The 20,192-nt window shown below is 40.0% G+C and overlaps 2 protein-coding genes across 3 annotated transcripts in view; both read left to right on the forward strand.

Moving 5' to 3' along the window:
* Nucleotides 1–581, forward strand: part of LOC148735022 (uncharacterized) — a 6,071-nt gene extending 5,490 nt beyond the window's left edge. Inside the window, exon 2 of the mRNA XM_088752214.1 lies at nt 1–581. This exon is cut by the window's left edge and continues 4,173 nt beyond it. The gene's annotated coding sequence lies outside the window, so the exon portion shown is untranslated.
* Nucleotides 1–2,310, forward strand: part of LOC111332619 (neuropeptide SIFamide receptor-like) — an 11,261-nt gene extending 8,951 nt beyond the window's left edge. Inside the window, exon 3 of one of the 2 annotated variants that reach the window (XM_088752213.1) lies at nt 536–670. In XM_088752213.1, the coding sequence (XP_088608339.1) occupies nt 536–597 (62 nt within the window). In that variant the 3' untranslated portion in view covers nt 598–670. Of the gene's footprint in view, nt 1–535 lie in introns of both variants that reach the window. The other variant, XM_088752212.1, reaches the window with a different exon arrangement.
* The last annotated feature ends 17,882 nt before the right edge of the window (nt 2,311–20,192 follow it).

Consider the following 20,192-nt stretch of genomic DNA (forward strand, 5'->3'; position numbering starts at 1 on the left):
TAAAAATGGGATAGGCAAATTGTACCTTTGCTGTCGTGTGACAAGGAAATAGCCGGGAATTTGGCTCATTTTTTGTTCACTGGTGTGTTCTGCGAGTATGATTTGATATTGAGTACAGCAGTCGTTTTCCAACGACCCAATGATGTTGATAGATAGACAATATGCCCTCTTCATCGCTTAAGACTTGGTCTTGGATGGACGCGAGGGGTAAATACTAAGTGCAGACTGCCAGCAACTTTACAGATTATCCATTATATGTAGACAAAAGAATTTTTCAGCAAGCTATATATGTCTTGTTTTTTTTTTTTTTTTTTTACCTAAAGGCCTACCTAATACTAGAATATGAGCCAATTTGATTTTTTAACTGTTGCCGGTGATTTGTGAATTTCTCAGATTTTTAGTGACATCTCTTAAATTCACATTTCGTGCAGCCCCACAGAGTAAAGTTGAATCAAAATACTTCAATATTTGAACACTCTGTCGTTTGCTTTTAACACTCTGCGACCCTAATTCAGTTGTGGTTTTCATTAAATAGATATCAAAGTTGCCACATCACTCAATTATTTGGTGAAAGCTCTACAGCAGTATTCGGAATGAATGTAAGTAACACTACTGGAGGGAATGACTTGACATCCTGCATTTCAACAGAGGATCCTGTGGCAGCTAAAGTCTGCAAGACGTTTGCCTACTGCTTGCTTCTTGTAGTGTCACTTATCGGAAACACTTTGATCATCATGGTAGTTTATCGAGACGACAAAATGAAAACCACTACAAACTTGCTAATCGTAAATATGGCCATTTCCGACCTACTTGTTCCAATATTCGCCGTGCCTCGGGCTAACGTCGAGATAATCTTCGGAAATCACCGATGGCTTATCGATGGCGCATTCGGAGAAGCCCTTTGCAAACTGACGGCATTCTTTCAAGACATCTCTACGCTTGTTTCCGTTCAGACCTTGGTAGCAATCGCTGTGGACCGTTTCTACGCTGTTTGGTTCCCACTAAAAGCTCTGCGAATCAAACCTAGAGTGAAATACGTTATTTTACTCATCTGGTCAATATCAATAGTTATTCACGCCCCCTATCTCTACGGATTCCAGATTGGCACTCTTAGCGACGGTAAAACATCCTGTTATCTGGGTTGGTCAAGAGATGTTACAAAAATCGTCCTCTTAGTGCTGATAACATTAAATTATGTGATACCGCTGCTCCTGGTAACAACTTTCTATGGTTTAATAGTACAAAAGCTGAGGAAGCAAACACTTCCTGGGGTGCGAAATTTAGCGGTTCACTTTAGCCGCCGCGAAAAGAGAAATCGCAATGTACTCAAGATGTCTTTAGCTATTGTGGTGGTATTTTTCGTTTCAATGTCACCGTTTGTAGTGTATTTATCAATTGAACACTTCAGTCCCGAAGGTTCAGTTTGTCCTTCTAAGAACTTTCGCTTTGTAACTCAGTATTTAGTACATAGTAATGGCGCTTTGAACTTTTTCGCCTACTTTATCTTCAATCAGAGCTACCGTCACGGTTTCCTAATAATTATTTCACGAGTTTTCCGCGCTTCTCCTTTTCGCTGTCGCTAGAAAAGAGAAGTGGTGGAACTAACTTCACCTCCTATCAGACGAGAATCGAATCGCAATTATCAAAGGAATTATTAACAAAGGAATGGACTTAGATCAAAAGGACGTTGCACTAACTCAGCTGCACTCACTACACGAAACTGAGCGAAAGGAAGGGACAAATGGAACTAATGACAACATCTGAACAGTCCTTTCAATCCAGGCTCTCATTATGAATCTCAATTCTTAACACTTTAACATCATTATGCATATCGGCTCCATACTGTTCTCCATACATTTCTTAAGGTGCGCCGAGGAGAATTTGTTTAACTTCTAGCCATCATTTCCTTTATTCTCGTGACTTTACTGTTTGATTTAGGCGCGATATTGTAAGAAGAAATTACATGCTTGTCACTTTCAGGAATTAATGCGTTAGAAGAAACATTAAAGAAAAGCAAGGTTTCAAGGGTTGAACGTCAAATCTCCTTTTCAGGGTAGCGACTGCAGAGAACGGAACCTTTTGATTATGATGTGACACTCGCTCGCAGTGCGACCCAGTTTTATTTATCTATTTATAACAACTTTATTGTAATAATCAATACAAAAAGCTGCCGTCAGAGAGGAACTGAATCCTCTTGTAAGATGACCCCAAAAAATATCTGCAATGCCATGAAGGAACTATAAATCGGATAAAAAGTATTTGTAAGGAAAAATGTAAAAAATATCATTAAAATGTATCTATCAGAATGGAGTTATTAAAATCATCTAATCATATAATTAAATATGCAATCGCAACAATTTTATATTCATCACACACTAGTTAAAACGTGTTCTCTTAAGCCCTTTTTAAATTTTGAAAATGAATCGGCAGATATTAGAGAATCTGGTAACGAGTTCTATTTATCTACATATCTATGCCAGAAAGAGACTTTTAAAATATTACTTCTTGAAAAAGGTTTCCAAATCTTCCTACTATTTCTTGAGCTAGTGCTAGCAGGAGAGAACGATAAATAGTTATCAAGCTTAACTCTCGAGAAACCATTGTTAAACTTGAATAGTCGAATCATCGATAGATATTCCCTACGGGACTTAACTTCCATCCAGCCAAGGTATTGCAGACGTTCGGTAGAATCAATAGGTCCACCAAGGATCCCGCGTGAGACATTTCTTTGGATTCTTTCAAGTTTGTCTGACAGGTAGGCTTGATGTGGATTCCAAACGGGACATGCGTATTCGATGATAGGACGAACCATTGTTTTGTATCCAGTTATTATTGCTTCAGAGCACCTGCCAAATGTGCGTTTTAGTAGACCCAAGATCCTGTTAGCTTTAGCAGCTATTGTAAGGACATGATAATTCCAAGATAGATTAGATGAGATTGTTACACCCAGATGCTTGTGGGTGACTACTTGTTCCAGGGGTAAAGAGTTGATGGAATACGAACACTGTCCATTAACCTTAGATCTTGTTGTTCTCATGCACTTACATTTAGCTTCACACACCTTTAAAAGCCACTGTTTACACCAGTCGGACATACCAAGTAAACCAGCTTGAATTGGAATTGAGACTTCATTGACGGTTGCTGAGTTGTGGAGCAAAGTATCATCGGCAAACATATCACTAGAACAAGGAATTCTTTGTTCTTACTCTACGTAAATGAAATCCCAGAATGTATTAATACATTCTGGGATTTCATTTACGTAGAGTAAGAACAAAAAAGGCCCAAGAATACTCCCTTGAGGAACCCCTGAAAGTACTGTAGCCCAGCTGGAGGTGGAACCGTCAATAACGACCCGCTGGCGTCTATTTGAAAGGAAGTCACACAGCCAATTTAGAATTTGTCCTTGTATACCATATTGACCGACTCTATGAATAAGACGGTTATGAGGTACCGAATCAAAAACCTTCGCAAAGTCTAAAAACATAATGTCAGTTGTTTTTCCATTGTCTAACGCTAAGGCCCAGGTATGGAACAGATGAATCAGTTGAGATGTGCATGATAATCCCGTTCTAAAACCATATTGGTGGACACTTAGTAGATTATGCTGATCAACAAAGACTGAAATATGCCTTGCGACAAGTTTCTCCAGTACTTTAACCACAAGGCATATTAAGGAGATTGGTCGGTAGTTAGTTACAGTCTCTATAAGTTATATTTTGAAAGGGTTCTTTAGTTAAGGAGAGCTGAGAAGTCTTATTTCCAGCCGTTCTTGAGTATGTCAGTGGTGCTCCCCGAAAAGCATCATTTGGAGAAAGTGTTGTGTAACATCTCAACGAAAGGCTGTTAAGGAGACTAACAAGGGAACTTGATGGGGATGAAATTATTACATGTCGTGTAGCTTGGCCTGTGAGTTGGCTCTTAATTTGTTCTTTTGTTGTCGTCGAAACAAAACTAGCAACAGACTGAAACATTAAAAAATCTGTCAATACCGAAAAAATACATCTACGCCTCTTGCAAATCTTCTGATCCTCTCTTGGACCGTTCTGTAGATCCATCCCTATTTCACACAACTGAAGAGTGTTACTAAAATACGTCTTACGAAGGACTAAAAACGTATCTAAAGCGGTAAAATCTGAAAGACCTAAAGTTAATGGTGTTGACTGTCTTTCCATGTGAAGATGAATGAAGTATTGTCATATTGAACGAAATGACCCTAAAAACTATAAGATTTGTATCACGTTCTGTCAAGAGTATCTGTAATACGCCTATTCACGATTAAATGTTAAACTACTCTCCCAGAATACTCTATACAATTTTTTCCTTACCAGGGAAATCTCTTTTTCACGCTTTCGTGAATCAATCATCTGTAACGATTTTGTTCAGTTTCAGCTACCATCGCGGTTTCATGGAAAATTTTGCCTGAGTTTCCCTTTTCAAAGGTTTATGGAAATGTAACCTTAAACAGCAAAGAAATCGCACGAAATATAAAGTTTGGTGGTGTTGCTCTCGTGGTAATAACAACAATAACAATAACAATTGGCTAAACATCTTTTGAAATTTAGGAACAGGTTGCAAAAGAGATCTAAACCGCTCCCTGTTGGCCTTGAGGACAGAATCAACCATCTTATTAGGGAAAATCAACGACAAGCTGTCAAGCAGGATTCTCGTATGTCAGGTAGGGGTTCTCGTGCTTGGTGGTCCACTGTCAATACCATTACTGGAAGAGGCACTCAGCCCCAGTTGATCAGCTCAGTTATTCATTCAGACATCATTAATAAATATCTTTGTAGCATAAACTCTGATCCTGAACATATAGCCCCTGCACCAATTGATATTCCTAACGATGCGAGGATACCTACAATACCTCTTCACGTTGTCACACACTTTCTTTCTAAGCTTAAGTGGACTGCTTGTGGCCCGGATGAGCTCCCATACTGGCTTTTTAGAGAAGTTGCCCATGATCTTGCCCCTGTTGTCACCGATGTGTTTAACAGCTCGCTGCAACAACATAAACTACCATCCTCTTGGAAGATAGCAGACATCAAGCCTATACCTAAGGAGTCTCCATTGACTTGCTGCACCCAGCTTCGGCCAATTTCTTTAACTGCTATTATCATGAGACTTTTTGAACGAGTGGTCTATAGGTTTGAACTTTCCAGTATTTGCGATGATTATATTGATTTAGATCAGTTTGCCTATCGTGGTGGCCATAACTCTACTATGGCATTAATTAAATGTCAACACACATGGTTAAAGTGGCTTGATGGTAACGCCGATTTTGTCAGAATTTTTTCCTTTGACTTTAGTAAGGCCTTCGACTCTGTATCACACAATTCCCTCTGCAGTGAATTAAAGCAAGTTAACATTAATCCATATATTAATTGGCTTATTAGTTTTTTAAATCATAGAAAGCAGAGAGTTGTTGTCGATGGTCATAGTACTGAGTATGTTTCTATAAATGAGGGTGTTCCTCAAGGTACATTCCTGGGGCCGGTCTTATTTTCTATTTTTGAGTTATTTTTTTAAAAAAAATAACTATATGTTAGCGTATAGATTGGTGTATTGTGGTGTAGTGTAATCTGATCAGCGCAATTTGGTGTATCTCTAAGCAATCTGATTGGCGCATCTTTTTTTTGGTGTATCTCAACGCAATGTGATTGGCCCAATTTTTTGGTGTATCACAAACCAATCAGATTGTAGTATTTTTCGATGTCGCACCAATCAGAGCGTTCTTGCTAATTTGTGGTTTGACAGGTCTTCAAATTTCAGCGAATCAACGCTTGAGTCGGAGAGAGCGGTTCGCGAATTAAGGAAATGTATCAGTCGTGTTGGGAAAGTGGTGGAGTTGTGATCGTTGTACGACTATGCTTATTCTTCCTTCTGAAGAAGAGTGAGTGGAAGATGAGAAAAATTTTGAATCAAATATTACTTCATATGTTGATAGGAGCAACTTCAGGATGTTTCATTGCTATATATGAGTTAATCAGCGATTCCAATTTTGAATTTCGCTCAAGGAACGAGGTAAGATGACATCTACAAGAGTTGTAAGATCATCTATTCAGTGTAATGGCTCATGTCCTTCGTGAGGATTTTATCGCTATGATCTGTCTGGATTTGAAAGGTCGTCAGTGAACTTTTTCTACCGATTAGCGAGTTAAAACGTGCATGTGTTGTGTACCGCTCCTTCACTTAAGACGCACACACCGTCAGCTGGAGGCCTAACACGAATTTAGCGCTATAGCATGTTGTTTCGGAAAGGCTAGTTTTACTGACTCTGGTAAATCTTGCGCAAGATATTTGCGTAAATCATATTTGATTGATAATCATTTTTTTGCCCTATGGTTGTTCTTTTAGCAGCGGTTGAAACGACCACCAAGTTACATTTACTTTCTGCGTCGACTGCCATGTTACATATCCGTTTCTTTGCTTCTAAAAGTCCTCCATGAATTAAATATTGTTTAAAACGATACTTTCCCGTTACAATTAAGTGTTACTTTTTACTCGCCAGTATGGATTAGATTTTCTTAGATGAAATGCCATTTTCCAGTAAACAACGTAAATTTTATGACATAAATCTACCTCAATGAAAAATATTTCACAAGGGACAGAATGGTAAGGTTGGTTAATTTTCCACGCAACTCTCACGTGCTTAGACGTTTTCTACCAATAAAATTCGCTTATAGCTAACCTGGACTTTACCCTATTGCGTGTCAATTTCCTGTAAACAACCTGCATTTTATCACGTATTTCGCACGCAAAGGGCAAAAGTCCAGATAGGCAACAACCAATCAAGTAGCCCACCTTATTATCCTTTGAAGAATGATACTTTCTCTTGGTTCAATCTAGTTTCACTTGTTCGAAGAACGGAGACCGGAAAATATCTTTGTTCAGAGGCTGTAAGAGATAAAATAGAGCTTTCCACTGCAAAATTATATGGAAGAGTATTTTGAGGCAACCATCTGTTACTGAACAAGAAGCTACACGGAGCCTATATTTGGGCCGGATTTGTGGATCAGCGGATTGAATTGAATTGTTTCGAATTGAGGGCTTTGCTGTTTTAGCAAAATTGCTGTCGAGTGCTTTTCATGGTTTGTTAACATGGAGAGTTATGGAGACGAAGACCGCGGAACAAGTTGATGCCATCCATGACAATTTGGAATTACTAAAATCGCCGGAGGAAAGGCGGGATCACTCAATAAAAATTTGCATTTGAACGGGAGGACTTTATTTACAAGGATTTCTCTTGCTTACATCTAATAACAAACCTTTCAAGTTTTTTTTGCCTCGGAACGATATATCACAGAAGGCATTTTGTAGACCTCAAGTTTTTTGACTGATTGAAATAAAGGTATGTGGCAGTGACTTCCACAGGGCTTTTTTTTGGTCAGAAAAGTACAATTGTATTGTTCGCAATATTTATTTACGGATGGGCTCAAACGCCAATGTTTACATAAGATGGTTGTATCAATCAGTGGAATTAAACAATCGGACAAAAATTTTACTGTTCCCAAGGGTTGTTGTTTTCATCGGTACGTTAACAATAGTAGTGAATCACAGTATTAGGTTTGTACTTTAATTAAATATATTTAAGTTCACTCGAAAGATGAGTATAAACTGCTACAAGCTTATCGTTGATGCGCGACCAGTACTTCAAATCTGACTGACACTCGATGTCAAAACTCAGCTTCGTTCCCTGGATATGCCACCACATTACTTTACGCCAATTAAAAACTGCACACTATTGTGCATTATCTTGAACAGGAAAAACAAAACAGAATTTCTGATTCTGGCAATAACTAGGACTTCGTCTCTAACGAAGGAACGGCAATAGGCACAATTTTAACCTACGAGCAGGTTGTTGTTCAGTCTCGTCATGCAATGTTGGAGAGAGAGAGAGCGTTGCGTGACAAGTTCAAATTAGGGCTGTGGAGGGGACTGCAAGGAGCGTTGTACCAATGCAGTTTATTTTTACCAAAAATTATTCAGACACCAGCATCAGTTATATAGTGTCCCATTTCAACCTACATATCCAAAAAAAATAACTCCTGCATGCGTAGCATGCCTATGTTTATTTACGATATCAAAGCTGTTAATACAAAAAGAATCTTCTAGTTAAATTTGCTGATGATTAACTATTAGTTTACCAATGGGGGCAAATGTAGGCTTAGATGAATCCGAAACGGAAGTCCTATCCTTTATTGAGTAGTCCGAGAAGAACTGCATGAAAGTCAACTTGACGAAAACATGGGAACTTTCATTCTACTGGTCGCGCTAACCCGCCTCCTTCTGCTATTTCGCTTGCCGATAAGCCAGCAAGTCAAGCCCAAATTGCTACAAAGTTTTACTCCAGAACTGATCTTCTTCGCTTGCGCTCTTCCGGTCCAAGCTATTTGTATCAATCTTCATTATGTCTACTTCAAGCCCTTGGTATTTTTAAGTACCGAGGATGTCGCGCTGGAAAGGCTGATAAAGCTAGGAAACATGCTGTTCATAATATTCTTCCGATTTCTTCTTCACGCCGGGATTGTAGATCATTAAATATTCAATTTGTCACCTCTAATGGTGTCAATCCGTCCGTTTTGAAGCCTCTGAGATCATTGCTGTCATCGAGTCTTTCTTCAAATAATCTTCGCTTTGCAATCTGTAATGCTCGCTCTATCAGGAACAAAGTGGAAACAATCATTGACCATGCTGTTGGCAATGATATCGGTATCTGTATTTTTACTGAAACTTGGTTAAACGATTTAGATTCTGTCTGCATTGCTGATCTTTCTCGTCATGGCTATTTATTCAAGAGTTTTCCACGGCAATCAAATCGATCTGGCGGTGGTACAGGCATTTTATTCCGCGACTCTTTTGATGCCACACTTCTGGACGGGAAGGAACATAATTCTTTTGAATTTTCCGAATGGATTTTGAAGACAACAAATCGCTCTATCCGTATTGTTGCTGTTTACCGCCCTCCCAACTCTTCTGCGTCGGTATTTCTTGATGAGTTTTCGTCGTATCTTGAAAACATTGTCATGTGTCCTGAACCTCTTATTATCGCTGGGGATTTCAACTTTCACATGGATTTGGTGCATAGCAATTGTGCTATAAGATTTAAAGAGTTGCTGGAAACCTTCAGCCTCTCACAACACGTAACGATGTCCACGCATATTTCTGGGCATATTTTGGACCTTATCATCACTCGATCCACCAGTGACTTAATTTTGGGTCCCATTAACGTCACCTTACCCATCTCGGATCATTTTTTTGTTGAGTGTTTTATTCGCTTCCCAAGTTTATCAATCTCTACCAAGTCTGTGTCATATCGCAGGTTAAAGAACATCGACATTGATGCATTTAAATCGGACATCACCTCGTCTGTACTTTGCAGTGACACACACTGGAGCAACCTTGGCGATTTATCCAAGCAGTACTCCTCGACTTTAACAGAAATCCTGGATAAACATGCTCCCATAAAGACAAAAACTCTTGTTACTCGTGCAAAGATCCCTTGGTTTAACGCTGATGTTCTCCAGTTTAAACGTAATCGTCGCAAGGCTGAGCGGAAAGCTCTTAAAAGTGGTCTTTCTTCAGATTGGCTTGCTTATCGTAAAATCTGTAATAGATATTCTGCTCTTCTCAAGTCTACTCGAGCTTCTTATTACTCAGATTTAATTGGTCAGTGCGCTGGTGACTCCGGGAAGTTGTTCAAATTGGTTTCATTCCTTTGTAAGGGTCCTAATGTTAATGATCTACCACCTCATGATGACCCAGTTCTACTTGCGAATAAATTTGGGGAATTCTTTGTTAAAAAAATTGAACTCATCAAAGATTCCATCAGTGATATTGAAGTTAATCCTCCTTATTCTGATACTGCTGCTCCAGCTGTAGAACTTGACAGTTTTTCGCCGTTATCAGTGGAAGATGTTTGCAATATAATCAGTACATCGTCTAATGCCTCATGCTCCCTGGATCCAATCCCTACATGGCTTGTGAAGTCTTGTCTTGACGTCCTTGCGCCCTCCATTACTCGCATGGTAAATCTGTCTATTCGCCACGCCTATGTTCCCGATGATTGGAAAACTGCAATTGTGAAACCTCTATTAAAGAAACCCGGTCTAGAGTTAACTTATAAAAACTTCCGTCCGGTAAGCAATCTAACATTCATCTCCAAGATCGTCGAAAAGGCGGTTCTTTCTCAATTGTTTAAGCACTGTGAATACAATGCTCCTCTGCCGAAGTTACAATCAGGGTTTAGAAGATTTCACTCTACCGAAACTGCCTTGCTTAAGGTTCAAAGTGATATTCTTATGTCAATGGACCATCAGGAAATTACGCTTCTTGTGCTACTGGATCTAAGCGCTGCTTTTGATACAATCGATCATCAGATTCTCCTTAATGTTCTTGAAAGCGATTTTGGAATCATTGGCTCTGCCCATAAATGGTTTGCGTCTTATCTGTCTGGCCGAAAACAACGTGTTCTCATAAACGATCGAACATCAGATGATTTTCATTTGAACTGCGGTGTCCCACAAGGCAGCTGTATGGGTCCTATTTTATTCATATTATACATATCTCGACTATATCACGTGATCGCTAACCATCTCCCCTCTGCTCACGGATATGCCGATGATACACAACTTTATCTGTCGTTTAGACCCAATGACATATCTTCGCAAGACCACGCCATAGCTGCTCTTGAAGCCTGCATTTCGGATGTCCGCTCATGGTTGATTTATAATCGCCTGTTAATTAACGATTCTAAAACCGAATTCTTAGTTGTTGGTTCCCGCCATCAATTATCAAAAATCGCAATTGATTCCATCACAGTCGGTAATTCTACCATTCAGCCTCTCAACAGTGTTCGAAACCTGGGTTCCTGGTTTGACTCCAATATGTCCATGTCCATTCACATTGGTAAGATCTGCAGCAAAGCTTTTCATGGATTGTATAAAATTCGCCAAATTAGGAAATTCCTCAGTCCTGAGTCCACGAAGACTCTTGTTCACGCATTTGTGACTTCGCATTTAGACTATTGCAACTCCCTTTCATTTGGCGTACCCAAGTACCAGACAGAGCGTCTTCAGAAGGTGCTTAACGCCGCTGCTCGACTAATTTTTAGGATTCCCAAGTTTCACCACATCTCGTCCGCCTTATATACTCTTCACTGGCTTCCTGTGGCTTATCGCGTCCATTTTAAGTTGTTACTTTTAATTTATAAAGCTTTAAATAACCAAGGCCCACTATACATAAAAGAATATCTGCAGCCACACAGTGTCAAGGGTCATCAGCTACGTTCCTGCGATCAGGGTCTCCTTAAGGTCCCAAGAACTAACTTTAAGACCTTTGGTGATCGTGCCTTTGCCCGTTCTGGACCTTTTTTGTGGAACGAACTGCCGCTTGAAATTCGAAACAGTCCAAGTGTAACGATTTTTAAGTCAAAGCTTAAGACACATCTATTCAAGCTGGCTTACAGTTTGTTTTGATATTTTGTCGTTTATCATTTTAATATTTGTAGTTAATAATGTTGTAAAGCGCTTTAGAATATTTTATAATTTTAGCGCTATAGAAATGTAAATTATTATATTATTATATAACTTCTTTTACGAGGAAAGACTTCCAAGACGCCTCCTGAACCACTCGAGATCATAGGGAGGAAAGAAAAACTGAAACTATAGGGTGTTACCTTTGAGCAAGTGCCAGTTAATTGGGTCACTCATATTGATTATCTACTTAGTAAGGCTAGCAGTAGGTTGTATATTTTAAGAATATGTAAATATTATGGCTACTCTATTGAGAATTTGGACTTACTTTTTCAAAGTTTGATTCTTTCAGGTTATACATATGCTATTGAGATCTGGAGGTGTGCATTTTAAAGCAAATATTTAAGTAGAACTGATAAGCTCTTAGCCAGGTGTTATAAGCTGGGTTACTGTTTAAGGCAGCACAGTATCTTGGATATCCGTTGTATAAAAGCCAAAGAAGCCAATCGTATTCACAACATTATACAAGCCAACCCGAGACAAAAGGACCACAGCAGAGCGAAAATCAACTCACGCGGCCACAACCCGTCGAATTGTATCTCCATCACCACCAAATTCACAAGTGCACCAGAATGGCAAGCAAGAAACTTTGTCCCATCGCTGTTCCTATCAAATGTGATGTCGCTTGCACCAAAAATTGATGAAGTAAGCCACGTTGCTCAACATGCTAATTACGACCTTGTTTGCATCACGGAGTCTTGGCTGCGACAACATATCCCGGACTCCGTAATAGCAATAAATGGCTACAATATCATCAGACGGGACAGAAAGGTGGCCACTCACGGCGGTGTGTGTATGTATATTAAGGAAACTTTCCCTTTTTCTGTTCTCGACCTTTCCGAGATCGACGAAAACCCGGTCTTAGAAGTCCTGTGGGCAAAGCTGCGACCAACCCGACTCCCTAGAGGTTTCTCTAGTATCATATCTGGAGTTATATACCATCCACCGTCAGCCTCCGACTCACAAATGCAAGATTATTTGCTAAGATGCCTTACATCAATTGAGTCCCAACATCCAAACAGCGGAATTCTTCTTGTCGGCGATTTAAACCACCTGAATGAAGCGACTCTCAAATCCAACTTCAATCTGAAACAAATTGTTCACTTTCCGACCAGAGGGAAAAGTTTTTTAGACCGTATCCTAACCAATATGAATGAGTTCTACGATAAAGCAATCGAGCGACCTAAAATTGGCCTTTCGGATCACAGTTCAGTGGAGATCCAGCCCAAGCTTCGAGCAAAATCATCGCAATCAAAGAAAACAATCATCTCGAGGGATTTGAGACCTAGTAAAAGACACGCAATGCAAATGTACCTTGAAAATGTTGATGTACCACGCCTCCTTGACACCGTGGGGACCTGCGCAGAGAAAGTGACACTTTTTGAAAATATTGTTAAGACGGGCCTAGACTTTATTATTTCCCTGCGATCCAAAACTATTCATCGAAGCGAGCCACCGTGGTTGAACGATAAACTCAAGAACTTGATCAAACGACGCCAGCGTGCCCTTGCAAAAGGAAATTTGGACACCTTTCGTACGCTTAGAAATTGCGTGAATCGCGAGCGTAAGATCTGCCGGACAAAGTACTACGAAGCAAAAGTCAGCCATTTGAGGGAGTGCAAGCCATCCGTGTGGTGGAAAGAGGTGAAAAAGCTCAGCGGCATGTCACCTGCCTCAGAAACGCGTGTTAACACCAGCAAATTACTGCAACACCTAGGTTTTTCACCTGGTGATCTGGCGAATCACATCAATTCAGCGTTCCTGACTCCAATGCTGAGTTTTGAGCCTCTTACCCATAATCGTTTTGATTCACCACAAACCGACAACGAAAGTCATGCCGTAAATACGATATCGGAGTTTTCAAACTTTATGAAACTGTCCGCACTCAACCCCTCCAAAGCACAAGGGCCAGACGGCATCCCGGTATGGTTATTAAAAGAAAACGCTGATCTCTTGGCGGGACCAGTCTCTGTGATCCTTAACTCCTCGTTCCACGAATCCCGCCTTCCGCCTTCGTGGAAAGAGGCTGACGTAGTCCCGGTCCCAAAACAAAGGCCCATTAATGATATTAACAAGCACCTCCGTCCCATCTCTCTCACGCCTATCTTGTCCAAACTCGCTGAAGACCACATTGTTGAGAAATATGTTAAACCAGCCGTGTTACGGAGTATCGACCCTCGCCAATTCGGATCTATTCCCAAATCGTCTACCACACATGCTCTGGTCAACATGACGCATAATTGGCTTGTTAACACCGACGGAAATGGTGCCACGGCAAGAGTAGCCCTACTTGACTTCCGTAAGGCTTTTGACCTTATCGACCATAGTGTTCTCGTTCAAAAACTAGCAACATATAATATTCCGAGTCAAACCAAAAGCTGGATTGTCGATTTTTTGATGAACCGGAAACAAAGAGTCAAACTTGCCCAAGATTGTCACTCTGAATGGCGCTCTGTACCATCCGGCGTCCCCCAGGGAACAAAATTAGGTCCCTGGTTATTTCTCATCATGATTAACGATTTAGACTCCCCAGCCGACTTGTGGAAATACGTGGACGACACATCTTGTTCCGAAATAATTACTAAGGGCAGTGAGAGCAAACTCCAAGAAGCTATGGATGTCCTTTCAAGACAAGCTAGTATCGATGGGTTCCAAATGAATGAGGCCAAGTGCAAAGAACTACGAATTGGATTCTCTAACAGCAACCACGATTTTGAACCCCTAGTCATAAATGGCAAACCCCTTGAAGTAGTCACCAGTGCCAAATTGCTAGGCGTGACCATTAGCCACGATTTAAAGTGGAACATGCACACCTCTGAACTAAGTAGAAAATGTTCCTCTCGTCTCTACTTTTTGAGACAACTCAAGAGATCCGGAGTTGCACCAAGTGAACTTGTGCAATTCTATGTGACATGTATTAGGCCCGTCTTGGAATACGCAAGTCCTGTATTCCACCGTTCTCTACCAAACTACATCAGTGAAGATTTGGAACGGATCCAAAGAAGGGCACTCAGAATCATCTATCCTAACCTGTCATATTGTGTAGCACTAGAAACGGCTGGCCTACCGAAACTTCACGAGAGGAGGGAAAAAATCTCAACCAACCTGTTTGACGAGATAGTCCGTAACCCCACCCATAGACTCCACAGCCTCCTCCCCCAAAGGAAGAGTTGTAGATACGCACTGAGGCGCAAAAGTGATTTCACTCTCCCCATATGCAAAACCGAGCGCTTGAAGAATAGTTTTATTTTTAGCCATATTTATAAGATGTAGATAATTTTCCTTCTTTCTTAACGACGAAGTTGTAATATTTTACACGTCCTTTTTATCATCTGTACTTGTAAATATTCCGTAATTCAGCCCATGGCTGCAAGGTGTTTATAATAAAGTATCTATCTATCTATCTATCTATCTATCTAATAGAGATTAGAAATTATGGCAAAGGATCTCTTCCACCTACACTGCGTTGAGCGATCTCTTACCTCCCAGAGAACACGGCAGTTGAGAACTAGGTCGCATAATTATATTTTACCTAAGGTTCAGACAAGCCGTTTTAAATCAGTTTTTGAGTTATTTTTTTAAAAAAAAAAAAAACTTTATGTTAGCGTATAGATTGGTGTATTGTGGTGTAGTGTAATCTGATCAGCGCAATTTGGTGTATCTCTAAGCAATCTGATTGGCGCATCTTTTTTTTGGTGTATCTCAACGCAATGTGATTGGCCCAATTTTTTGGTGTATCACAAACCAATCAGATTGTAGTATTTTTCGATGTCGCACCAATCAGAGCGTTCTTGCTAATTTGTGGTTTGACAGGTCTTCAAATTTCAGCGAATCAACGCTTGAGTCGGAGAGAGCGGTTCGCGAATTAAGGAAATGTATCAGTCGTGTTGGGAAAGTGGTGGAGTTGTGATCGTTGTACGACTATGCTTATTCTTCCTTCTGAAGGAGACTGAGTGAAACGTGAGAAAAATTTTGAATCAAATATTACTTCAGATGTTGATAGGAACAACTTCAGGATATTTCATTGCTATATATGAGTTAATCAGCGATTCCAATTTTGAATTTCGCTCAAGGAACGAGGTAAGATGACATCTACAAGAGTTGTAAGACCATCTATTCAGTGTAATGGCTCATGTCCTTCATGAGGATTTTAACGCTATGATCTGTCTGGATTTGAAATGTCGTCAGGGAACTTTTTCTACCGATTAGCGAGTTAAAACATGCATGTTTTGTGCACCGCTCCTTCACTTACGACGCATACACCGTCCGCTGGAGGCCTCACACGAATTTAGCGCTATAGCGTGTTGTTTCGGAAAGGCTAGTTTTACTGACTCTGGTAAATCTTGCACAAGATATTTGCGTAAATCATATTTGATTGATAATCTTTTTTTTTTGTCATATGGTTGCTCTTTTAGCAGCGGTTGAAACGACCACCAAGATACATTTACTTTCTGCGTCGACTGCCATGTTACATATCCGTTTCTTTGCTTCTAAAAGTCCTCCATGAATTAAATATTGTTTAAACGATACTTTCCCGTTACAATTGCGTGTTACTTTTTACTCGCTAGTATGGATTAGATTTTTTTAGATGAAATGCCATTTCCCAGTAAACAACGCACATAAATCTACCTCAATGAAAAATATTTCACAAGTGACAGAATGGTACCGTCGGTTAATTTTCCACGCAACTTTCACGTGCTTAGACATTTTCTACCAATAAAATCCGCTTATAGCTAACCTGGACTTTACCCCATTGCGTGTCAATTTCTTGTAAACAACCTGCATTTTATCACGTATTTCGCACGCAAAGGGCAAAGTCCAGATAGGCAACAACCAATCGAGTAGCCCACCTTATTATCCTTCGAAGAATGATACTTTCTCTTAGTTCAATCTACTTTCACTTGTTCGAAAATATCTTTGTCCAGAGGCTGTAAGAGATAAAATAGACCTTTCTACTGCAAAATTATATGGAAGAGTATTTTGAGGTAACCATCTGTTACTGAACAAGAAGCTACACGGAGCCTATATTTGGGCCGGATTTGTGGATCAGCGGATTGAATTAAATTGGTTCGAATTGAGGGCTTTGCTGTTTTAGCAAAATCGTTGTCGAGTGCTTTTCATGGTTTGTTAACATGGAGAGTTAGGGAGACTAAGACTTCGGAACAAGTTGATGCCATCCAGGACAATTTGGAATTACTAAAATCGCCGGAGGAAAGGCGGGATCACTCAATAAAAAGTTGTATTTGAACACGATGACTTTATTTACAAGGATTTCTCTTGCTTACATCTAATAACAAACCTTTCAAGTTTTTTGCCTCGGAACGATATATCACAGAAGGCATTTTATAAACCTCAAGTTTTTTGACTGATTGAAATATATTTTTGAACCTATGGAAATTTGTCTTTCCTAACCTAGAGACGCTTATCTATTACCAATTCCACAGCTGAAGTCTTTGTATACCTACAGCACCTTTTATACCATTTCTAAAAAGAACTACGTACTTCATGTTACTTCAGTATCAGATTAATAACAAATTATCCAAATGCATCGCAAAACGAACAAAAAAACTAAGATCTCTATTCTTTTTTCATCAGGACATTGTGTAGAAATTTAAGATTGTATAGTCTAAGATAAACCATGTAAAACGCATGCACACTTGCTACCATCAACTGCAAAAGTAACGGGGATCAAACATATGAAAAATCATGTTAGACTTTTGAGAGCAAGTCCAAGGCCCCGCCCAAACACGACTGGATAAATTCAGAGTGGAACCACAACAAAAGTGTACCACCCATACAGAAAGAGTGATAATTTTTTTTGTGACCTTGCTAAAACGATCATAAACAGCAGAATGCTTTTGCACGCGATTAAAGAGGATCTCGTTGTCCTTTTATAGGGGAAATTATCCAGATCAGAGTGGACGGCAGGCCTTACCATAGTAACTAAGTTAGAAGCAAAACGAAACGTTTAATGATCCGAACAATGGCTGTGCATGTGTATTACAAAATTTTGTACATTCCTTAGCCGTCCTCTGAAACTCAGCAAGGCGAAACCACCTAAATTTGTGTCATACCATTTGCTAAGTGCTCAAGACAAATATCACTTACTTTTGTAGCTGATATTTGCTAAGTATTGTCGTAGCGACCGATAAAGCTTCCTATTGTCTGCGGGAGACGGGCATGTTAATAACATGTTCCATACATATATCTTATTAACCAAGCGCGAGGGCCGCACTGGCAGAATATCGGCCCGAGGTCTTGACAATACGGACCTCGCTGCGCTCGGTCCGCACAAAAAAGACCGAGGGCCGATATTCTTCCAGTACGGTCCCGAGCAAGCTTGGTTAATAAGAGATTTATTACACGACTGAAGTTCAAAGGGAAACAAGTGCGGTATCATTCGGGACCATTCGGGTCAGTGCCCGGTCCAATACTTAGAGAATATTGACCGGCAATAGAGCATTTTGATTGGTTGATTTTAGTTATTGGCCCTCTGACTGCCCGAGTCGTATAATAAGTGTCAGTAATGGGTAAAAGAGAGAAAAAGTATTGCATATCTAAGTAGGACAACCACCTTTGCTACAATGTTTACTTTAAGGCAACAAGATGATAAAATAATTACACTCAAACCATTTCGACCTCATCTAATAAATTTCATAAATTTTCAATGTTGTACAGGTACTTTCTCATATTGTCGATTCCTACCTTAAGCATCATCACTATTTTGAGTTGGTCTTTTCTTTTCAATTATGTTCAGGAATGTACGCAGGTTTTATTTGTTGGTTACCTCAAATAACTTCATATCTTACAGGGTTTACATTTACCCCATATTTGCCGCAACTACACGTGGTTTGGTTGTGGTCTGCTCGAGTTTTGTCATTGAGGACACTTCTATAAATAACTAACGAATGGACGGTCAATCCCGAATATATCTCAAAGACGATACAGCAGCGTATGAGTCCAGGGGTGATCAACTTTCTACAGTATACATGCACAGCAAGATTTAACTATCTGCATACTTTCTTTGCTCACCTTCGCTACAAATGATTGAACAATTAAGACCGAGGATTTTAGACCATTACTTTTTGTTTAATTTGCTCACTTGAACAGCGACCAGGCTCACGGAATGAAGCCTTAACACAAAACAGATTGCAAGTCTTTGGCATCGTCCAGAAAGCAATTTCAAGTTGAAAATCAAGTTTTTAGGGTGGTCTCTAAAATAACCATTCAGCACTTAACCAAAACTGCTTTTTTTGAAAGAGCTTTGTTCAGACAACATCTTATGAAAACAAACTTTTATCACCGAAATCAAGGCATTAAACGGTAAATTCGAACCTTCTATACCTAAGCTTCTTGGTCAAAAGGATCTGAAAAAACCCTTTCAAATAGAAAACAATATTTTAGTCACAGTACTGGTGGTTGTCATTCGATTCATCTTCACTCTCCATATTCTCATCGGCTGTCATATTCATCTGTTCAAAATACTCAGTCCAGTCTATAGATTCCAAATCTTTTGACGCTGGATCTTTTTTTCCAATCTAAAATCGTCTAGAACTTGTCACGCTTATCATTTCTTTGGTTTCGTCGACATGGAAATGGGGAATTCGGGGAATTCCCTGGGTTTATCATTGACAAGTCCACAGAGGTCTATCACAACGAATCGTCCAAAACTAGTCAAACAGGCAACCCTGTCCTCTGAGGGGCACACGGCCATGCTTAAGACACTTTCTCGCCCTTGCAAAACTCTGACATATGCATCAGCGTTCCACTCATCCAAATCCCACAGAAACACGGTGCAATCTACGCCACAGGATATCAGTTAACGACGTTCTTTCAAAAACTGACAGAATTCAATGCGTCCAAAATGGCCGCGTGGTAATTCCGTGAAGCTACGCTCTCTATGAGTATTAAGCGCATGGACAAGAATCCTGTCGGCAAAGCAGCAAGCTAGTGCCTCATTGTCTGATGACACCGTGCAATGCGTGAACTTGTCAAACTGTCGGAAAGGGCCAGGGGGTTCCAACATTGCTAATATGGAAAGTGGGTGTTTATCGAATTCCAAGATGGAGATTTGAAAGGCGGCGCAGACTATCAATATCTTTTTATCCTTCGAGAAGCAACAACAGTGCACCGACTGGGACCCCAATGGGGAGTGAAAAAATGTTTTTAAAACATTCAGTTGAACATCCCAAACAAATAAACATGCAGGACTTTGTGTACAATAGAGAAGTAAGGCGCCATCCACTGAAAATGTGAGGAAAGTAACGGTACGCTTGCCATACTCCTATCTAACTACTACTGGAGTGTCCTTATCTCCATTAAACAACAAAATCTTAGCACCTCTTTAAAGGCGCTATTTTTTTGCCCAACACAAAAACGCACAGTATGTATTTTGCACCATGATTCACTAGTGGAGACTGACAAGAAGGCAAGACGGAATCTGCTTTTACCAGTTTTTTGAAAAAAACTGGAGGACTCTCAAGGAGGACTTGGTTGTCAAACAGAGAACGTCACCCCAACTTGTTTTACTTCGGATGAAAACGACAGAAACTCCAGAAGGTTTGCGAGAAAGTCCTTTAACAAGATGATCTTCTCCCCTTCTTGGCCCCGAAAAATAAACCCAGCTTGGTTTCTAGGTCTTAGTTGCAATGGGATTAGCCC

The sequence above is a fragment of the Stylophora pistillata genome, chromosome 3, assembly GCF_964205215.1.
Source record: "Stylophora pistillata chromosome 3, jaStyPist1.2, whole genome shotgun sequence".
In the NCBI taxonomy this organism is placed as follows: Eukaryota; Metazoa; Cnidaria; class Anthozoa; order Scleractinia; family Pocilloporidae; genus Stylophora; species Stylophora pistillata.